Source organism: Podarcis muralis, chromosome 6 (assembly GCF_964188315.1).
Source record: "Podarcis muralis chromosome 6, rPodMur119.hap1.1, whole genome shotgun sequence".
In the NCBI taxonomy this organism is placed as follows: domain Eukaryota; kingdom Metazoa; phylum Chordata; class Lepidosauria; order Squamata; family Lacertidae; genus Podarcis; species Podarcis muralis.
Window position 1 is genome coordinate 94,791,475 of NC_135660.1, and position 18,348 is coordinate 94,809,822.

The 18,348-nt window shown below is 46.2% G+C and overlaps 1 protein-coding gene across 2 annotated transcripts in view; it reads right to left on the reverse strand.

Annotated features, from left to right (window-relative positions):
• Positions 1-3,444: 3,444 nt before the first annotated feature.
• The window catches only part of ARHGEF5 (Rho guanine nucleotide exchange factor 5), a 63,285-nt gene continuing 48,381 nt past the window's right edge, over positions 3,445-18,348 (reverse strand). For both annotated transcript variants that reach the window (XM_077930745.1, XM_077930744.1), the window contains exons 7-15: positions 16,981-17,133; positions 15,241-15,370; positions 13,926-14,000; positions 12,087-12,176; positions 10,271-10,422; positions 9,444-9,605; positions 7,243-7,313; positions 6,086-6,199; positions 3,445-4,104 (exon numbers count right to left, since the gene is read on the reverse strand). In XM_077930745.1, coding sequence (XP_077786871.1) covers positions 3,950-4,104; positions 6,086-6,199; positions 7,243-7,313; positions 9,444-9,605; positions 10,271-10,422; positions 12,087-12,176; positions 13,926-14,000; positions 15,241-15,370; positions 16,981-17,133 — 1,102 coding nt within the window. In that variant the 3' untranslated portion in view covers positions 3,445-3,949. The remainder of the gene's footprint in view (positions 4,105-6,085; positions 6,200-7,242; positions 7,314-9,443; positions 9,606-10,270; positions 10,423-12,086; positions 12,177-13,925; positions 14,001-15,240; positions 15,371-16,980; positions 17,134-18,348) is intronic.

The window sequence follows — 18,348 nt, forward strand, 5'->3', positions numbered from 1 at the left end:
ACCCGTTCCGGTACTTCTGAGTTTTGGTGGTCTGTAACCCGAAAAAATGCAGCCTGAAGTGTCTGTAACCCGAGGTACGACTGTATAGGGTGCCTACATTCTGCATGGACTGGTTGCATGGCATGTAGGTCCATAAATTACCATATAGCATATATTCAACACAAAAATCAGTCACAATTTGTTGTTGACAAAGGACAGCTGGACATATAAAGGACCCCATGACCTCCAGCAGCTTAGGGCCTCACCAAACCTAAATCGGGCCCTGCTTGGACTGCAACGCCCATCCCTCCCTGACCATTGGTCCTGCTGGTGAGGGAGGGTGGAATTTGTAGCCCGGCCAACATCTGGGGCCCTCAAGGTTGAGAAAGGCTGCCTTTGAGTGTCAGGCCAGAGAGACCAAAGTTCAAATCACTTGGGCACTGCGTCTCTCAGACCAACCTACCTCACAGGGTTGTTGTGGAGATGAAATGGGGGGGGGGGAGCCATCTTGACTTCCTTGGGGGGGGGGAAATATGAGTATAAGTGTGACCAATGAAATAAGTCCCGCTGTGAGGATTTCTCCCAAGGAGACCACAAATCCTTTTTCTGTTTCCAGAAGGGAGAAGTTCATGAGGTTACGAGACTTTTCTTCACCATTTTCCCCCCTCTGATAAGGAAAATGTTCAGCATTAAAAAAGCAATTAAAATATTTAGTATTGGAGCATGTGGAACTGCTGCCATCCTGCCTAGATTGGCTCCAATTCTGCCAAGGGTGTGTGTGGGGGGGCAGAATTTCAAATACTTGGAGGGTAGTTTCCAACAGAGTGTGTTTTGGAAAGGAACATGAAAAACATAGCAATCTCAAAGCTGGCAGAAGCAGGCTGGACACCAATTTATCTCCATGTATGTTCTTTCCTAAGCAGCCTCTCTCCTTTCAATGTAAATTCCACCTTCTTCTTTCAACGAAACTTCTCTGTAGTGAGGATTTGCCCCCCGTTCAGAGTTTGCTAACTCCCCAGAGCAGATACCAACTTGGATAGGGCTTGGGCACTGTTAATAGTTTAAGAAGCCACCACTTATCATTTAACGCAACTACTGAAAGTGCTGCATCTGACAGGGGTGAAACTAGACCAGGGGTAGGCAACCTAAGGCCCAGGGGCAGGATGCGGCCCAGTCGCCTTCTCAATCCAGCCCATGGAAGGTCCAGGAATCAGCATGTTTTTACATGAGTAGAATGTGTGCTTTTATTTAAAATCCATCTCTGGGTTATTTGTGGGGCATAGGAATCCGTTCATTATTTTTTTCAAAATATAGTCCGGCCCCACACAAGGTCTGAGGGATGGTGGACTGGCCCTCTGCTGAAAAAGTTTGCTGACCCCTGAACTAGACTTTAGTTTACCTGGGTCAAAGACCCAGTTTTGCATCCCTTATGCATGTTTGCGTACACACATGCACAGGCAAGGAGCCTCAATGATGCCCCTCTGGAGGCTTCAGTTGGGGCAAAAAACCCCAGCTAGCCCTCCCTGTCCCCCTGTAGCTCCAGCTCTGCATGAGGTCACCCCATTTCTTGTTCTGGGGTCAAGAGGTAGTGCGTATCACTAATCCACTGACTCCCATTGTTTGAGGAAAGAGGCTTCCTGACACTAAGGTCATGTTTGCAAAATGCAATATAGGGTTGTATTGGTTTGTTCCACTATAACTATCATTGTTCCCCCCAAAACTGTCATTGGGGGGAAGCTATGGGGTCCTGTTGCTTTTCCCCATAGTAGATGAAAAAGTAGGTTGGAAGGGCAATTCTGAGCTGAAAAATAACCAGAGGGAAAAGAATAAAGCAATTTCCTCTGTGTTCCCTTCTTGTACTCAGACGTATTGGCTGCTTTGGCTTAAGAAAAGCAACATGGAAGGAAGAATCACAGAACTCCAAGTAATTTGCAATTTGAGCTTCAGTTCCACCAACCTTTGTATAATGAAGAGATCTTTAAAATGTTTGCAAAAGCCAGTTGTGCAAAAACCTATTTAAATTTGTTGGTACCACCATCCTTTTAAGCAGCCTCTGAGGAAAGAAACTGCACATTTGGAATATTTATAGGCATAATGTGTTTTTGGATTGTAAGTCTGTTTAAGTGATTTGTGGGCCACGCCCCTGTGTATCTGACTGCCAAATATTTATACTAGGAAGAATCTGGGTTTTTCTGAAGGCAGATTAAGCAGCCTCAGGTGTCAAGCCTATGTGGATTTAACCAGGCCTATGCCCTTTGATTTCAGTGGTCTAAGGTGTGCTTGATCAGGCCATTACAAAAACAGAATATACAGTTACACACCCCAAGCCTGTCTCAGTCTTTTTCTACTTTGTTTCTTATACTGCAATATCGTGAATGGCTGCTGATAAAGAACATTGCTTTACATCCTGAGTTATGTCTTGCATGGTCTCCACAGCTGATGGCACTTCCACAGGAACATAGTTTAAGGGAGCTTCCTGTTTGTGTACCCAGTGCATCTATCATGACTGTCAACCAGTGGCATAGCGTGGGTTGCTGGTGCTTGGGGCAGGCATGCGCGTCAGGGGGTGCAGGATGCAGAGGGGGTAAACGGAGCCTGCCGCAACAGCCCAACCCTCGTCACTGAAGTTGTCGGAGCAGACCCCCCCCCCCTCCACTGGAGCCAAGTGGGGCCATGCTGCACCACCTGCACCCACATGGGGGGGGACCCGACTGGACGACATGCCCCTTGGTGGGTGAATCACCCCAATGCCTGCAGAGAGGAGTGCAGGGCTGTGCGGAACCGGGGCGATGGTACAGGAAAACCCCCTCTGCGAGTTAGTTTAGCTCACCCTCGGCTTCCAAGTTAAGATGTGGAAAGGTGCTGTGGCTCATCTCCAGATGAGAGGCACGCTCCTCAAAATTTTGCACCCAGGGTCACAGGCCCTCTTCTCCCACCTAACCCCCATGCCCTTGCTGTCAATGGGTCACAGGTGTGCACCTTTCCCATCGTATGCTACTTGTAAATAGCAGGGATTGAATCTGTGACCATCTGTACAGAAAACATGTACCCTCTGCCCTTAAAAGACGCAGTACCTACTGGCAGGCACCAAGCAGTCATTTATCAGTTGTCCCTGCTGGAGGCCCCCAGCAATCTGACCCATTGCCTTCTCTTTGTAATGATAGATTTTCTCTGGATTTCTTCTCCTGTTCCTTTAATTACACACTGACTTGCAGAAATTAGTAGCAGGTGAAGCTTTTCTGACGTGGAGACAAAAGGTGTGAAATGCTTTCACCTGCCGAATTTGTGTGTGTCAATTTACTGTTAAAAGCACAGGAGCAGACCAGGAAAAGTTGGCAAACTTTTTTGTAAAGCAGAGTTCAGGGGAACCTGGTTCCCTTTCATTCATATATATGTATCATATCTTCTTTGGTAAGAAGTATGTGGCAATTAAAATAAATGAAGTATTTCAAACAGAAAAGCCAATTTCCATGACAATACATATAAAATATATTTTTGCTTTTCTCTAGCATCTTCTTTTTGGGAAGGCTTCAAAGCATTTGGGAACATTATTAGCTCCACACCTTTCTGTGAGGTAAGTCATAGCCTCATTTGGCAGAGCAGAAACTGAAGCAAAGGCCCCAAGCGAGGAGTTCATGCATTGGAACAACGGCAGTGTCAATAATTGGTTCCCAGAAGTCCTAATATCCAGTTTCCAACTGTATTTCTTATTTGAAACCATCAAGCCAAAGCTAATGCAGGTTTTTTCTTCTCTTTTTCCTCCTCTGGTGATGCACAGGAAGAGAATCTTTCCACCAAGTCAGTTTTCATTTCTTTGGTACGTACTGTGTCCTGTATTGGTTAAACATTTGTTGATGGCGTCAAAGGAGGTTTCTCTTCCAGAAAACCAAATACAGCAATGTACTGTTGGGTTAATGGAGCCACAATGGAGACGAGCGTAAAAGTGTTTGTCTTTGCGGGAAGCAGGGCCCTATCTCTTATGAAAGACTTGTTGTTTTGCATACTTGACACGCTGTTCCTCCTTCAGATTCATCTGGCGCGCTTGCTTGCTGGAGATTATTTCCACGTGATCGGAAGGAAACCAGCCTTTTTCCCCATCGGAGAGTTTCACTCCTTCAAACCACCCTGCAGAGGGAGCAGACAAGAAGGGTAAAACATTCAGAGAACCATGTAGGGAGTTGCTACAGAGGCTTCCTCAACCTTGGCCCTCCAGATGTTTTGAGACTACAATTCCCATCATCCCTTACCTGCTAGCTAGGGATCATGGGAGTTGTAGGCCAAAAACATCTGGAGGGCTGAGGTTGAGGAAGCCTGGTCTACAAGTTACCCTGGTAGGCTAGCCATCTGGGTGATACAACCACATTTGTACCTAAGGTGCAGCAAGTCCTTAACTCTTGGTAAGATGAGATCGCCCTAGAGTGAGAGAGCTTATTCTGGTGTAGTTTAGGTCTCAGAACTGACTGACTGCACCATCCTCCAAGGTGCCAATGTGAAATTAAGAATTTCCTGCCTTAGCCAGGTTTCTGATGAGTGTGGACCTCTGAATCCTCATCTCCAACTCTAACCAATCTAAGGCTGTTACACTAAGTGGAACTTAGTTCCAAAACAAACAGAAGACTGGGTTGGGTATCTGTTACTGGCATTTGTTCACATTTAATCACTTGCCACCCTTGATTCTTTGTCCTCTCCTGCTTTCTCTGTGGTCTTTCTCACCATCAAAATGGCACATTGTTAAGCTCCATAGGGACAAGAATAAAAATCTATAATACATGATATACACTGAACAGTTAAGGGTGTTTTAGCTGGTCATCTTTACCATCCTAACAAGTACTGAGTGGAATTGAATACAGTGGTACCTCCAGTTACGAACAGGATCCGTTCTGGAGGCCCGGCCGTATCCCAAAAATTCTGTAACTGGAGGACCGCTTCTGTGCATGCGCATAGTGCCACAGAGCACTTCTGCGCATGCATGAGCAGCAAACCCACTTCCGGGTTTGCCGCGGCCGTAACCCGAAGATTCAATAACTTAGAGATTACACAACACGAGGTACGACTGTACTCCTTTGCTTCTCAGTTTTCTGACAAAGTGTGGTCAAGTTCATGGCAGGACCAAACATAAGGCTGGCAAGTGCTTATGTGTGAACAGTGATAAGTTACCACTCTCTGTCTTCATGCAGTGTGTGTGGACCAGGGCAACTCAGAAGAAAGCTCCCATTCTCTGTCTCTTATCTATTCTCGTCTGAAAAAGGAGCAAAACACCGTCTATGGGGAGATTTCACGTGCTATCAAATGAAGTAATACCTGGATATGCTACTCAATAGATGGATGACACTTCTCCTATGTCCGGTATTATTTTTAATACAAGGAAGGCTCTCATTTGATTGCAGCAGTGACAGAAAGGGTGTTTAACCCTTTCCCCACAGGCTGTTTCCCTGATGCCAAATTCTATCCCTGCTTTCCCACTTGAGGTGGACGGGGGTGGGGGGGAGCTGCCAAGCCCAAAACGGCCTCGGTCCAGTATACCTGAAGGAGCGTCTCCACCTCCATCGTTCTGCCCGGACGCTGAGGTCCAGCGCCGAGGGCCTTCTGGCGGTTCCCTCATTGCGAGAAGCAAAGCTACAGGGAACCTGGCAGAGGGCCTTCTCGGTAGTGGCGCCCGCCCTGTGGAACACCCTTCCAGCAGATGTCAAAGTGATAAACAACTACCTGGCATTCAGAAGACATCTTAAGGTTCAGGGAAGTTTTTAACGTGTGATATTTTAGTGTATTTTTGGTTTCTATGGAAGCCGCCCAGAGTGGCTGGGGAGGCCCAGCCAGATGGGCGGGGTATAAATAATAAATAATAATAATAATAATAATAATAATAATAATAATAATAATAATAATTAATGTCAGCACAGGCTTTTGCACTGGGTGAAAAACAGCTTAGACACAAGGAAAGCAGTATTTTCCATTTTTAATTTTTCAACGATGTAAGCCATTTCCTAGTTCCAAAGGAAACCACCTTCCAGGTCGTAGTCACCACATGACATTTTCAGCTCCCAACTGCCCAGTCTCTTTCCTGCCCCTCACAGCACCTTGCCACAACATTGCCAAATCCACTTACCGTCGCTGCTTTGCTGAAGGACCATAATTATATCTGCTTTCTCCAGCGCCAGCTCATCATTCTCTCGGGCTTTGTATGACCTCACACACTGAACCTGAAGTTTGTCTAAGAGAGCTTGGAGAGAAAGAATATCGTGATTGTCAGTTACCAGGTGTTGTGGTTGTTAACCATTCAAATGTGTTGGGTTGTTCTTTTTCAAAACAAGCAAGCGAAGAAACCTAAAATGTACTTGAAGAAAATAAAATACTGAATTCGTCAGTATAGCTTGGGCAAATGTACACGCATCTCTTTTTTATTTTGAATAAAACTTTCTGTACCATTCCTGGTTCTTCAGTTTTGAGATTTGTGTGTGCAATGTAAACTGAGTCTCAACTTAATTTAACTACATAATCCAGTAAAAATTCTCACCCTTGATTGAAGGAACGCACACATTTCTGGTTTTAGTTCTTCATATGTAAAGTAATGTGACGGGCACAATGAAAAAGAGTCAACCACCCATCTCCTACTGGAAAAAAACCCACCCCACCCTCCCACAATATAGAAGGGTCTGGTGACTTCTGTTTCAGTGTATCTGAAGAAGTGTGCATGCACATGGAAGCTTATACCAAGAACAAACTTAGTTGGTCTCTAAGGTGCTCTACTGCAGTGTTCCCCAACCTTGGGCCTCCAGCTGTTTTTGGACTACAACTCCCATCATCACTCGCTAGCAAGACCAGTGGTCAAGGATGATGGGAATTGTAGTCCAAAAACAGCTGGAGGCCCAAGGTTGGGGAACACTGCTCTACTGGACATTTATATATATATATCGTGCTGCTGCAGTGTTAATAAAGAACCTTCAGCAGTAATAAGTCCCCAGGATCAATGTGTACTGTATTTTACTTAACAGATTTATATACCATTTGACATGGTATATCCAAGTGGCAGGCACTACAAAAAGCACAATAAAATATTAAACAATGAAAACTCAGTGTAAAACTAATCACGAATAAATATAAGAGTTGGAGTCACACTTCTAGAAACACCTGAGGAAACAGAAATGCTTTGAGCAAGCATCTGATTGTTGATACTGTCGGTATTTGCTTGCTATTGTATATACGTAATACCCGTATTATGTGAGCTAGCCCTTTGCAGTCTATGCCTTCCTTGGGCAATCTTACCAGGGTCATCCAAAAGGTCAGGTTCAGCTTGCTGTGGCATAAGAGCAGAAATCCACCTCAGCTTCTCACTCCTGGGGCAGGGGGGAGAAAAGTGAGAAGTACTGAGGAGAGAGGCATTCCAGGTTGTACGCAGCAGTTGCTGGTGAAATGTCAAGATGTGTAGTAGTATACTTTGCTCCCATTACTTGTGGCACACCATGAGTCATGCTCATAGCTAACTAACTAACTAACTAACTAACTAACTAACTAACTAACTAACTAACTAATGGCTTTTAAGGAAGCCACTGTTCTTGGCAGAGCCAGCTCAATATGTTTTGGCACCTGAGGTGAACCACAAAATGGTGCCCCCTGATATGTAAGAAGGGGTGAGTGAATATCTAGGGCCCTGCGGGACTTGACATCTTTCCGCAGGGCCTGCAAGACAGAGCTGTTCCACCAGGCCTTTGGCCAAGGCACAGTCTTCCTCATAGAACTCTAGCCCAATGGTTGCCATTAATTTGATTCTGACTTGATTTTAGAATGAATTGATTTTAGAATGTATTTCAATTGATTGATTGTGATTTTATGTAAACTGTGTTACTTTTATTGTTGTTAGCCGCTCTGAGCCTGGCTTCGGCTGGGGAGGGCAAGATATAAATAAAATATTATTATTATTATTATTATTATTATTATCATTATCATCATCATCATCATCATCATCATCATCTACATGTCAGGGACTAGCTGGATTCTGATGAGTGGGCACTGGGAGGAGGGTTGGAGAATGACTTGGAAGAAGGGATCAGTACTGGGGCAGGAGAGCTGAAAATAATGCCACATACTTCACATTGGGTAATCAATGAGCCCCTTGGGTTTCAGATAGTATGTGGGTAAAGTAAAGATAAAGGGACCCCTGACCGTTAGGTCCAGTCGTGACTGACTCTGGGGTTGCAGCGCTCATCTCACTTTACTGGCCGAGGGAGCCGGCGTACAGCTTCCGGGTCATGTGGACAGCATGACTAAGCCACTTCTGGCGAACAAGAGCAGCGCACGGAAACGCTGTTTACCTTCCTGCTGGAGCGGTACCTATTTATCTACTTGAACTTTGACGTGCTTTCGAACTGCTAGGTTGGCAGGAGCTGGGACTGAGCAACGGGAGCTCACCCCGTCACAGGCATTCGAACTGCCAGCCTTCTGATCGGCAAGTCCTAGGCTCTGTGGTTTAACCCACAGCGCCACCCACATCCCTTAGTACGTGGGTAAAGGTAAAGGTACCCCTGCCCGTACGGGCCAGTCGTGTCCGACTCTAGGGTTGTGCGCCCATCTCACTTAAGAGGCCGGGGGCCAACGCTGTCCGGAGACACTTCTGGGTCACGTGGCCAGCATGACGAAGCTGCTCTGGCGAGCCGGCACCAGCGCAGCACACGGAAACGCCGTTTACCTTCCCGCTATAAAGCGGTACCTATTTATCTACTTGCACTTAAGGGTGCTTTCGAACTGCTAGGTGGGCAGGAGCTGGGACCGAGCAATGGGAGCTCACCCCGTCGTGGGGATTCGAACCATGACCTTCTGATCGGCAAGTCCTAGGCTCTGTGGTGTAACCCACAGCGCCACCTGTGTCCCTTAGTACGTGGGTAGACGAGTCTAAAAAGCCTAGGACACAAATTTTCACAGCCCTTTTGCTGCCACTAAACTTAATGGACGTAACGTTCATTCATTTCAGTGTGTCAGCTCTGGGTGATGTTCAGCTATCGGTTGGAGTGTTTAAACTATGCCTCTGCCTATGCTAAATCTGTAAATGAATACAGATATTACAAAATGCTGGATCATACCCTTTTTACCATTCTTTTGAGCTTCTTTTGAGGCGAGGGAGAATATAAATGCAACAATAAGTTGCGCAAAAGGCAAAAAGAAGCTGGCAATTCCAGCAGGAGGTAGCAAACAAGGTCAACCCTCAGCTGGATGCAGAGCTGAGCTTGCAAGCCCTCGCCTTCAGACTTTGAAGGTTTCTCACCTTGCTACAATCCTGCTGGTAAGACTGTTAATACGTGGAATAAAACTGATATACTTCATGCAATAAAAAAAAGGAAGTTCTGTGTTGCTTTTAGTAAATACGGGATTGCACAAGGCATCATCTCATTCTTCATTCACTCTGAAAATTAAACTAAGGAATGTGTGGCGCTGGGAGTTCTCCAATGCAAAAACATTTGGCTTTTGCTTACTGTGTTTCTGTACGGAAGAGGAACTCCACTTTTTTCCCCTGATTGTTCTGCAGCAGGAAGAGGCGGAAGAGATTTTTGCTTGAGCCGTGCAGTTTCATTTCACACTTCTCACCACGCACATTCGAGGAAGCAGCAAAATCAAATACAATAAAGCGCCCATTCCTGCAGGAGATAGAGAAAGAAAAGAAAAAGGGGGCATTTTAAAAGCTTGGTTTTAATGAGTAAGAAAGAAGACTCCTTGCCATTGCTGGCATAAGGGTATTTTGCGCCCTAGCAAATTATGAGTGGTTGCCCCCTGCTCTTCATGCATAACACAATACATTTTAGTGATGGAAGATGGAAAAATGCAAACCTTCCCTAAATTCACATAAAGTCCCATTTTTTAAAAAATGTGCCACCTGAATGCAAAACCATCTAAAATTGTGCCAGGCTACTATAACATAACCTCTTCCATCCATTTCTCTTGCTGCAATCATGTGATTGTTTAAATTAATCTGAAATTGTATAAATAAAAAGAAGACTGAGTGTCAAGTAAGTATTTTTGTGGGGGGAGAATTTAACAAAAACTTTCTTATACTGAATATTTATACATATTTGGACTTGTAAAAGTGGGGGTGGGGACTAAGAATATGATACTGTTTATTTTATTTTATTAACTTCATAAATTTCCAGACGTTTCCGGAAATTATTTATGTGTTACTAAAAGGAAAGGAAACAGAAAGGACAGGAATTGACCCACCTCGTTTGCATAACTAGGATGTTACGATTGCTGAGGGATAAATGTTGAGTGAAAGATGGAGTAATGGAACCCTTCCCCCAACACTTACTCTCTGGGCCGAGATAGGAGCAGGTAGTCGTTAAAGAGGTGCAGGTAGATTGGCCGGGTGGTCAGTTTCCACTTCAAGCTCAAGTTGTACTCCAGCGCTGTGAGTTCCCCACGTTTGACCAGCCGCCGTGACTGCGAGATGAGTGGGAAAATCTGCAAGTGCAAGAATAATTGCTCTAGGTGAGGCCCAAAGGTCTCCAGTGCTTCAAGGCACAAGTTTTGAGAGCTGCTCTCTTCTCCCTGCACAGAGGTGGAGAAGATTTCTTATCCCATCTCCGGTGCTAGGGGGCAGTGGCTAGTGCAAGGAAAGGCTAGTGGAAGAAAATGCCATTTTCCAGATTGTTCTGTGAGCCTGTAGAATACTCCACTGAAAAGGAGTTGCATATGGGATGGATGATGAAAGAATACCACTCTAGGGATGAAACAAAATAAAAAAATTCCTTCCAGTAGCACCTTAGAGACCAACTAAGTTTGTTATTCATATGAGCTTTCGTGTGCATGCACACTTCTTCAGATACACTGAAACAGAAGTCACCAGTGAGAGGGTGGGGAGGGGTATTACTCAGAAGGGTGGTGGGAATGGGTGATCGGCTGATAGGTGTGGTAAACCAGTTGACGACTGTTAATGACTGCAATTGGTCTTATAGGGAAAAGCAAAGGGTGAGATGGCCAAAAATAGCTTTATCATGTATAATGAGATAAGAATCCAATGTCTCTATTCAGACCAGGTCTCTCCATGGTTTAAAGTTTGGTAATAAGTTGTAATTCAGCAACTTCTCTTTCCAGTCTATTTCTGAAATTCTTTCGTAATATTACAACTACTTTGAGATCTTGTATAGAATGTCCTGGGAGATGGGATGGTCAGTTTGGAAAGGTCAGCTCTAGGGATGGACAGCTTTGGAAAGGCAGAAGCCAGACTTGGTCGTAATGAGCTGTGAGGTGCACCCTCCTGTCCTCTGAAGGTGGTTTCCAGTTTGTCTTGTGAGGAAGCAAGATTGCTTGGAAGCTATTGGGGGGTGGGGGGGGTTCTCAACAGGCAGCCAAGCTCTCCTGAAAGACCTTCCCACCCACAACTGCTTTCCCCTGCAACTGGCAGGTGTGGGCGAGTTCTGGGTGTGCTCCTTGTCTCCAAGAAGTAGCAATGAGGCTCAAGGGGCATCGGCACCCTGTGTTAACGGAGTTGCGTGTGTGGCCTAGAATACTTTCCAGGGGGTGGGGTGGCAGAGAAGCAAGGGCTTCCTGGGTATCCATGTGGGGAGGTTTCTCTGAAGCTAGAAAGTTTATAAAATTACTATTTTAGCCTACACATTGGAAGATGGATGTGAGCAGTAGATGGGTCACACATCGCTCTGCACACAGATCGCCCAGCTGTTGCCTGATGGCATGAAGGATACTGTACTTAGCCCAATACCATCACAGTGAGGGCAACCTTGCCTATAAGACTGCATTGGGGAACCTGTGGTCCCTCAGCTCCAGCCAGCATAGCCAAAGGTTAGGGAGCTGTATGCCCAACAACATCAGAAAGGCCACAGGTTCTCCTGTCCCTTCTGCAAGATAGGGATAAGCTGAAGGCCCTCTTGGTGACCAGGGCAGATCACTAGTAGATTAGCTCTGGTCATGGAATCCCAGAGCTGGAAGGGATCCTGGGTATTATCTAGCCCAACCCCCTTCAAAGCAGAAATTGCACCCATACGGGGATCAAACCCGTGACCTTGGCATCATCAGCACTATGCAGGGCTATCTATGCATGACTAAAGCAGGTGGTTGCAGTGCAGTGTCAGACGGGGGAAGCTGTAACCCCCTGAATGAATGTTTACCTTGCATTCAAACTCCATATTTTTACTCAAGTAGATTAGCTCCTCGGTGCTCCTCATACGCTGGACATTTTCATTGCAATCTTTGATGAGCTGCAGAAAGGAAAATGCTATTAGGGTGGGGAAGTGTTGGAAAAAATGGGGGGGTGTCCCCTTCTCAAAGCGGAAAGGGTGACAGGGTATGGGTTTAGGAGGCAGAGAATGGAATCAAGCCACCTGCTTTTGGCAGGAGCAACTTTTTAGAAAAATGCAAGAATCTTCAATTGGCTAGACCAATTCTCTGGCTGAGTTAAGCTAATTTCAGACCCACTGTTTATATGTGTAAAGTACCCATGGCCCTCTTTTTTCTCTAAATGATAAACCCCAATCACTTAGAAAGCTGCGTACGCTTCTTCCAGCATAGCAGAGAAACCACTGGGGTACCTCATAGCTGTAGGGCAGGATGCATGGGGCTTGGGATGACCCAGCTCCACAAGGGGACACAGATGACTCGGTCCATCTGTGTGTGGCCTCAGTAATGACGAAAAGCAACAGTGCAGGCAGAGACCGATCTTAAGGGAGAGGTTACATAGACAGAACTGTTCCTTTTGTGGTTAGGGCTTGATGTTGAGGGAACTGGTTACAGTTGTACCTCCTTTTGTGTCCGGGATCCGTTCCGGAGCCCCAGACGCACGACGAAAGGGATGCTCGACAAAGTGTGAAGCACGATTTAGCACTTCTGCAAGTGTGCAAGCGGCAAACCTGGAAGTAACCTGTTCCGGTACTTCCAGGTTTGCCGTGGACATTCAACAAAATGGACCCTAAATGGGGTGGACACAAAAGGAGGTACGACTGTACTTTGGATCAACCGCTTCTTCAGGAAAAGGCTCACCAGCTAGATTTCTTTAGCGTTCAAGATATGCATCTGGGTCTCATTACCCATGCTGGAAGTTACATCCCTTTGGGTCTAAACTTTCCCAGGCACCCTCTATTTAGAGGGGAATACTCAAATATTTGTGGTTAATTATAGAACATATAGGGATGCGGGTGGCGCTGTGATCTAAACCACTGAGCCTAGGGCTTGCTGATCGGAAGGTCAGCAGTTCGAATCCCCGTGACGGGGTGAGCTCCCGTTGCTCGGTCCCTGCTCCTGCCAACCTAGCAGTTCGAAAGCACGTCAAAGTGCAAGTAGATAAATAGGTACCGCTCCGGCGGGAAGGTAAACAGTGTTTCCGTGCACTGCCCTGGTTCGCCAGAAGCAGCTTAGTCATGCTGGCCACATGACCCGGAAGCTGTGCGCCAGCTCCCATGGCCAATAAAGCGAGATGAGCGCCACAACCCCAGAGTTGGCCATGACTGGACCTAATGGTCAGGGGTCCCTTTACCTTTATAGAACTTTACCTTTATAGAACTTCAGAATATTCTACTGCCAGCTGTGTCTTGGCCAGAGTGCTGGACTTAGACTGAGGAGACCCAGGTTCAAATCACCCCTCACCCCAGAATCTCACTAGATGGCATTGGCTCAGTAAAAACACAGTTGATCCACACAGTGAATGGATACATTGTGCATCCAAACCACAGTGTTGGGTTACATGCAAGCATTACTGCACATCATTGTAACTAACTTGGAGCCACTTCCAAACCATTATTTGTTGCATGTTTTTAATTAATAGGGGAAGAGAAGTCGCTCGGGTATCTAAGGAATTCATATCTCATGTGTCTCAGAAAACAACAGCATGGGTACCTCAGCTTCTAGCTACTGGGAATTTGTGGCCCGGAAGAGTTGAGAAAACTTGTGAACCATTTGTGTGAGGCAGCCAGAAGTGGTGAGAGAGCTGAAGAATGGGTTTCAACACTCTTTACCTTTTCAAGTGCATCATATGCTTGAGTGGCCTGTACCTCTTCATCGGCACCGGGCCGAGTTCTCTTCAGTATGTTCTGCAGGAGAGAAGCAAAGGGTTTTCGGTAAGAGATTAAATACTTGGCTAAGGGACGTGGGTGGCGCTGTGGGTTAAACCACAGAGCGTAGGACTTGCCAATCAGAAGGTCGGCAGTTCGAATCCCCACAACGGAGTGAGCTCCCGTTGCTCGGTCCCTGCTCCTGCCAACCTAGCAGTTCGAAAGCACGTCAAAGTGCAAGTAGATTAATAGGTACCGCTCCGGCGGGAAGGTAAACAGCGTTTCCGTGCGCTGCTCTGGTTTGCCAGAAACGGCTTAGTCATGCTGGCCACATGACCCAGAAGCTGTACGCCGACTCCCTCAGCTCATAAAGCGAGATGAGCGCCGCAACCCCAGAGTCGGTCACGACTGGACCCTTTACCTTTACCTAAATACTTGGCTAATTTATGGATTTTTTTTCAGGCAGTGGTAAATTAAAGGCGATCTCTCTGGTCAGCAGCTAGTTTTTATAGGGGACAATTTTGAGAGAAGGTGCTGGTCAGTCCTTCAACTTCTATCCCCTAGAGAGATTTGCCAGAAAGTTCTGTTGCCACAGATGCTAAGTGCTTCACACCTTATTTGATTCTAGGCTGATAACAGAGAACTAAGGGAAGGCGGCAGGACCTTTCAGGGGTTCCAGTTTTTAAACTTATTTGAGAAACAAGTTTTTCAAACTCCCTTTGAAGGCGTGCTTCCATGGACCAAGTTTCAGCACTCCTCCTAAAACTTCCCAGAGTCCAAAAGAAATGGGTATAAATCAGGCACAGGCAAACTTGGCCCTCCAGATGTTTTTGGCCTACAACTCTCATATTCCCTAGCTAGCAGGACCAGTGGTCAGGGATGATGGGAATTGTAGTCCCAAAACATCTGGAGGGCCGAGTTTGCCTATGCCTGGTATAAATATTGGAATTAAGCCATGCTCCTGGGGAAGAGGTGAGTGCGGAATGGCAGAGCACAGGTTTTGAAAATACAGGAGGTTAAAATTCCTGCCACCACCACCAAAACAACTTCAAACAGAAGCTCCTGGAAAACACCTTTTGGACTGAGTCACACTTCTACATGGCAAAGCGCTGGTTTGCTGCCATTCCATGCATGTAAATGTCAAATATCTTTGCAATAAAGAAGTGGGCACCAATTCCTTTCCTGCTGCTTACATTTTTATTGCCAGGAAAACTGTTGATTTAATTATGAGGCTGGCCAGCCCAAGGAAAGGCGAGTCCTTTGTCCCCAACACTTTTACCTGGAGAAGGAGTTTAAGTCTTGTGATGCGCTGGAACGGGAGGATGAGGAAGGATTTGAGAGACAGGCGCTGGCAAACAGGATCACTTTCTAGTCTCTCCAAAACCTGTTGGAAGGCAGGGACATCATTCCTGCCAGAGAGAAGACACAACATATTAGAAACTAGAAAGGCTGAGGCTGCTGAAAAGGCCAGAGACCATCTTGGCAGTAAGTCCTGGAAGACTTGCTCCCTGCCTTGTGGGCCTTTTCTACCTGGCCTGGGAGGCTGAACAGAATCTTGGGCTGGGGTGGTGTTGGGAGGGATATTAATCTTTTGTATCTTTATTTTTAGATCTTATGTGTGTGAGGCCTTTTTAGACCTCTTATTTATTTATATACCACCCTTCATCACAAGATCTCAGGGCGGTTCAAAAGAAAGATCTTGGTTTCATTGCTTATTATTTGTTCTTATTTGCTTTTATTGTTTTACTGCTTCCTGCTGTTTTTATCCACTTTATGTAAGCCTCTCTGGCTGGCTGAAGAACAGTGTGAAAATGTCCCAAATAAAGTAAGAAAAATAAAACAAAATGCTGACTATTATGCATCAACCTCTTTGGGGCTTTCATACTATTTAACTTGCGCTAGAGCTCTTATCTAGGATATCTTGCCATGGACTTGAATTCTGGGAGATGCATCTTAGCTGATTGTCATTCCTTTGACAATACCCTGGAATCTCCTTGGAAGGGCCAGGATCCATTGGCCAAATGCAGCAAACATAATTTCTCCTGGAATTTGCCTCTTTATAGGCGAATTTATCTATAGAATCTATATGAGATTAGAATGGCACAGCGCTTCCTCTAACCTGGAACCTGAACTAAATCATGTATGGACATCTGTTTTGGGTACCTTAAACACTTATGAACTGAATCAGGTGTGGCCCGTTGAAACAGGGCTCTTCTGCATGCTGTTAACTACTGAAGTGATGCTTTTTATACCTCCACAAAAAGCACTATTGTTATATAAAAGGCAGTTTGCTTGACAACCTGACAACAGTTTGTTAAGTGTCCTGGGAACTATAGCTCTGTGAGGGGGGCACCTACAGTTCCCAGGATTCTTTGGGAGGAATCATATGCTTTGAATGTGTATTAAGTAAAGGTAAAGGGACCCCTGACCATTAGGTCCAGTTGTGGCCAACTCTGGGGTTGCGGCGCTCATCTTGCTTTATTGGCCAAGGGAGCCGGTGTACAGCTTCCGGGTCATGTGGCCAGCATGACTAAGTCGCTTCTGGCGAACCAGAGCAGCGCACGGAAACGCCGTTTACCTTCCCGCCGGAGCAGTACCTATTTATCTACTTGCACTTTAATGTGCTTTCAAACTGCTGGGTTGGCAGGAGCAGGGACCGAGCAACGGGAGCTCACCCGGTCACGGGGATTTGAACCGCCGACCTTCTGATCGGCAAGTCCTAGGCTCTGTGGTTTAACCCACAGCACCACCCACATCTCTACGGAATGTTTATTAGATGTGCTTTAAATGTGTGGTGTGGATCTTTCCTAACTCTCCACCTCTAGATGAGTTTTTGTTCCAGTTTAACTGTCCTGGGTTCCCCTGCTAGAGAGCCTTATCACCCCACCCCTTTTCAGAGCGATAGTTCCCAAGAGAGGAGACGACTTGTCTGTGGTGTAGATATGCCACAAAGGACATTTTGTGGGGTGTTACAAAGAGGATAAAAATACAGGAAAGGGGCCATCTTTAGGTTTCTTACAGTAGTCGCCGAAAGGTCTGCTCCTGGTACGTCTGGTTTGTCACATACGGCAGGTAAACCCTCCGGAATTCCGGCGCATGCCTCAGAGCCACGTCGCACACATTGAAGGTGAACATGTTCTCCTCAAGCTTCTCCTCCAGGTCAAATAGGAAACTGCAGGAACCCCCCAGAATAAAATAATGAGACATGGTGACCAGAATTACAGCACTTCCCCCAACTTTTTAACCTTTCTCCTTCTTTAGAAAAATAACTATCCCTACATGCAAGGTAAAGGTAAAGGTAAAGGTACCCCTGCCCATACGGGTCAGTCGTGTCCGACTCTAGGGTTGTGCGCCCATCTCACTCTAGAGGCCGGGGGCCAGCGCTGTCCGGAGACACTTCCGGGTCACGTGGCCAGCGTGACGAAGCTGCTCTGGCGAGCCAGCACCAGCGCAGCACACGGAAACTCCGTTTACCTTCCCGCTATAAAGCGGTACCTATTTATCTACTTGCACCCGGGGGTGCTTTCGAACTGCTAGGTGGGCAGGAGCTGGGACCGAAAGACGGGAGCTCACCCCGCCGCGGGGATTCGAACCGCCGACCATGCGATCGGCAAGTCCTAGGCGCTGAGGTTTTACCCACAGCGCCACCCGCGTCCCTACGTGCAAGCTGTAGGGAAATTCTTACTCATTGTGTGACAGGAGTGAGCCTGCAGTAAATCACCCGAGCAAGTTGGAGTTAACTCTTTATTAGCATCAACAGGATCTGCACAGGAGTGTGAGGCCTAATGAGCACAGCAACTCATTTCTGACAGGTCTTTCCCCCGTGAAGCAGTTGCTGAGGCTGAAAGCCTCCCCACAGCTGCCCAAGTCCCCTCATCGCCAGGGTTTTCCCCAAGCAATCTGAGACTGTGCCTGCATGACTGTCTTTGCTCCTCTCACTTCATACCTCTTCTGGTTCTGAGAGACCAGGGAGGTGGAGTGCTTGTTGCAGCTTGCTTGGGTGATTATATAAAGATTTATGGCTTATCCACACTTCGACTTATCTTGATGCTTTGCCCCAGGGAAAACTACTCTTTAGTATTCAATTGGATTGGTGTTTGCTCTGATTTAGCACCAAAAAGCAGGCTTTCCCTGGAAAAGGAGCAGGGCAAGGGGAAAACTGCTCGGATCCATGCTTTTTACACAGGGGACAAGTGGACAAACCCTTCAGTCATTTTTATTCTATTCATCTGCTGAACAGCATTCTAGGCAAATGTGCAACCAGATAAAAAAATCAAAACACAATGTTAAACAATGTTACAACATTAAATACTAACAAAACCTTTAGTTGTGTCGTTGTGTTTTCCCCCCAGGGCTACATAAACATGGAGACCAGAATCCAGGTTTT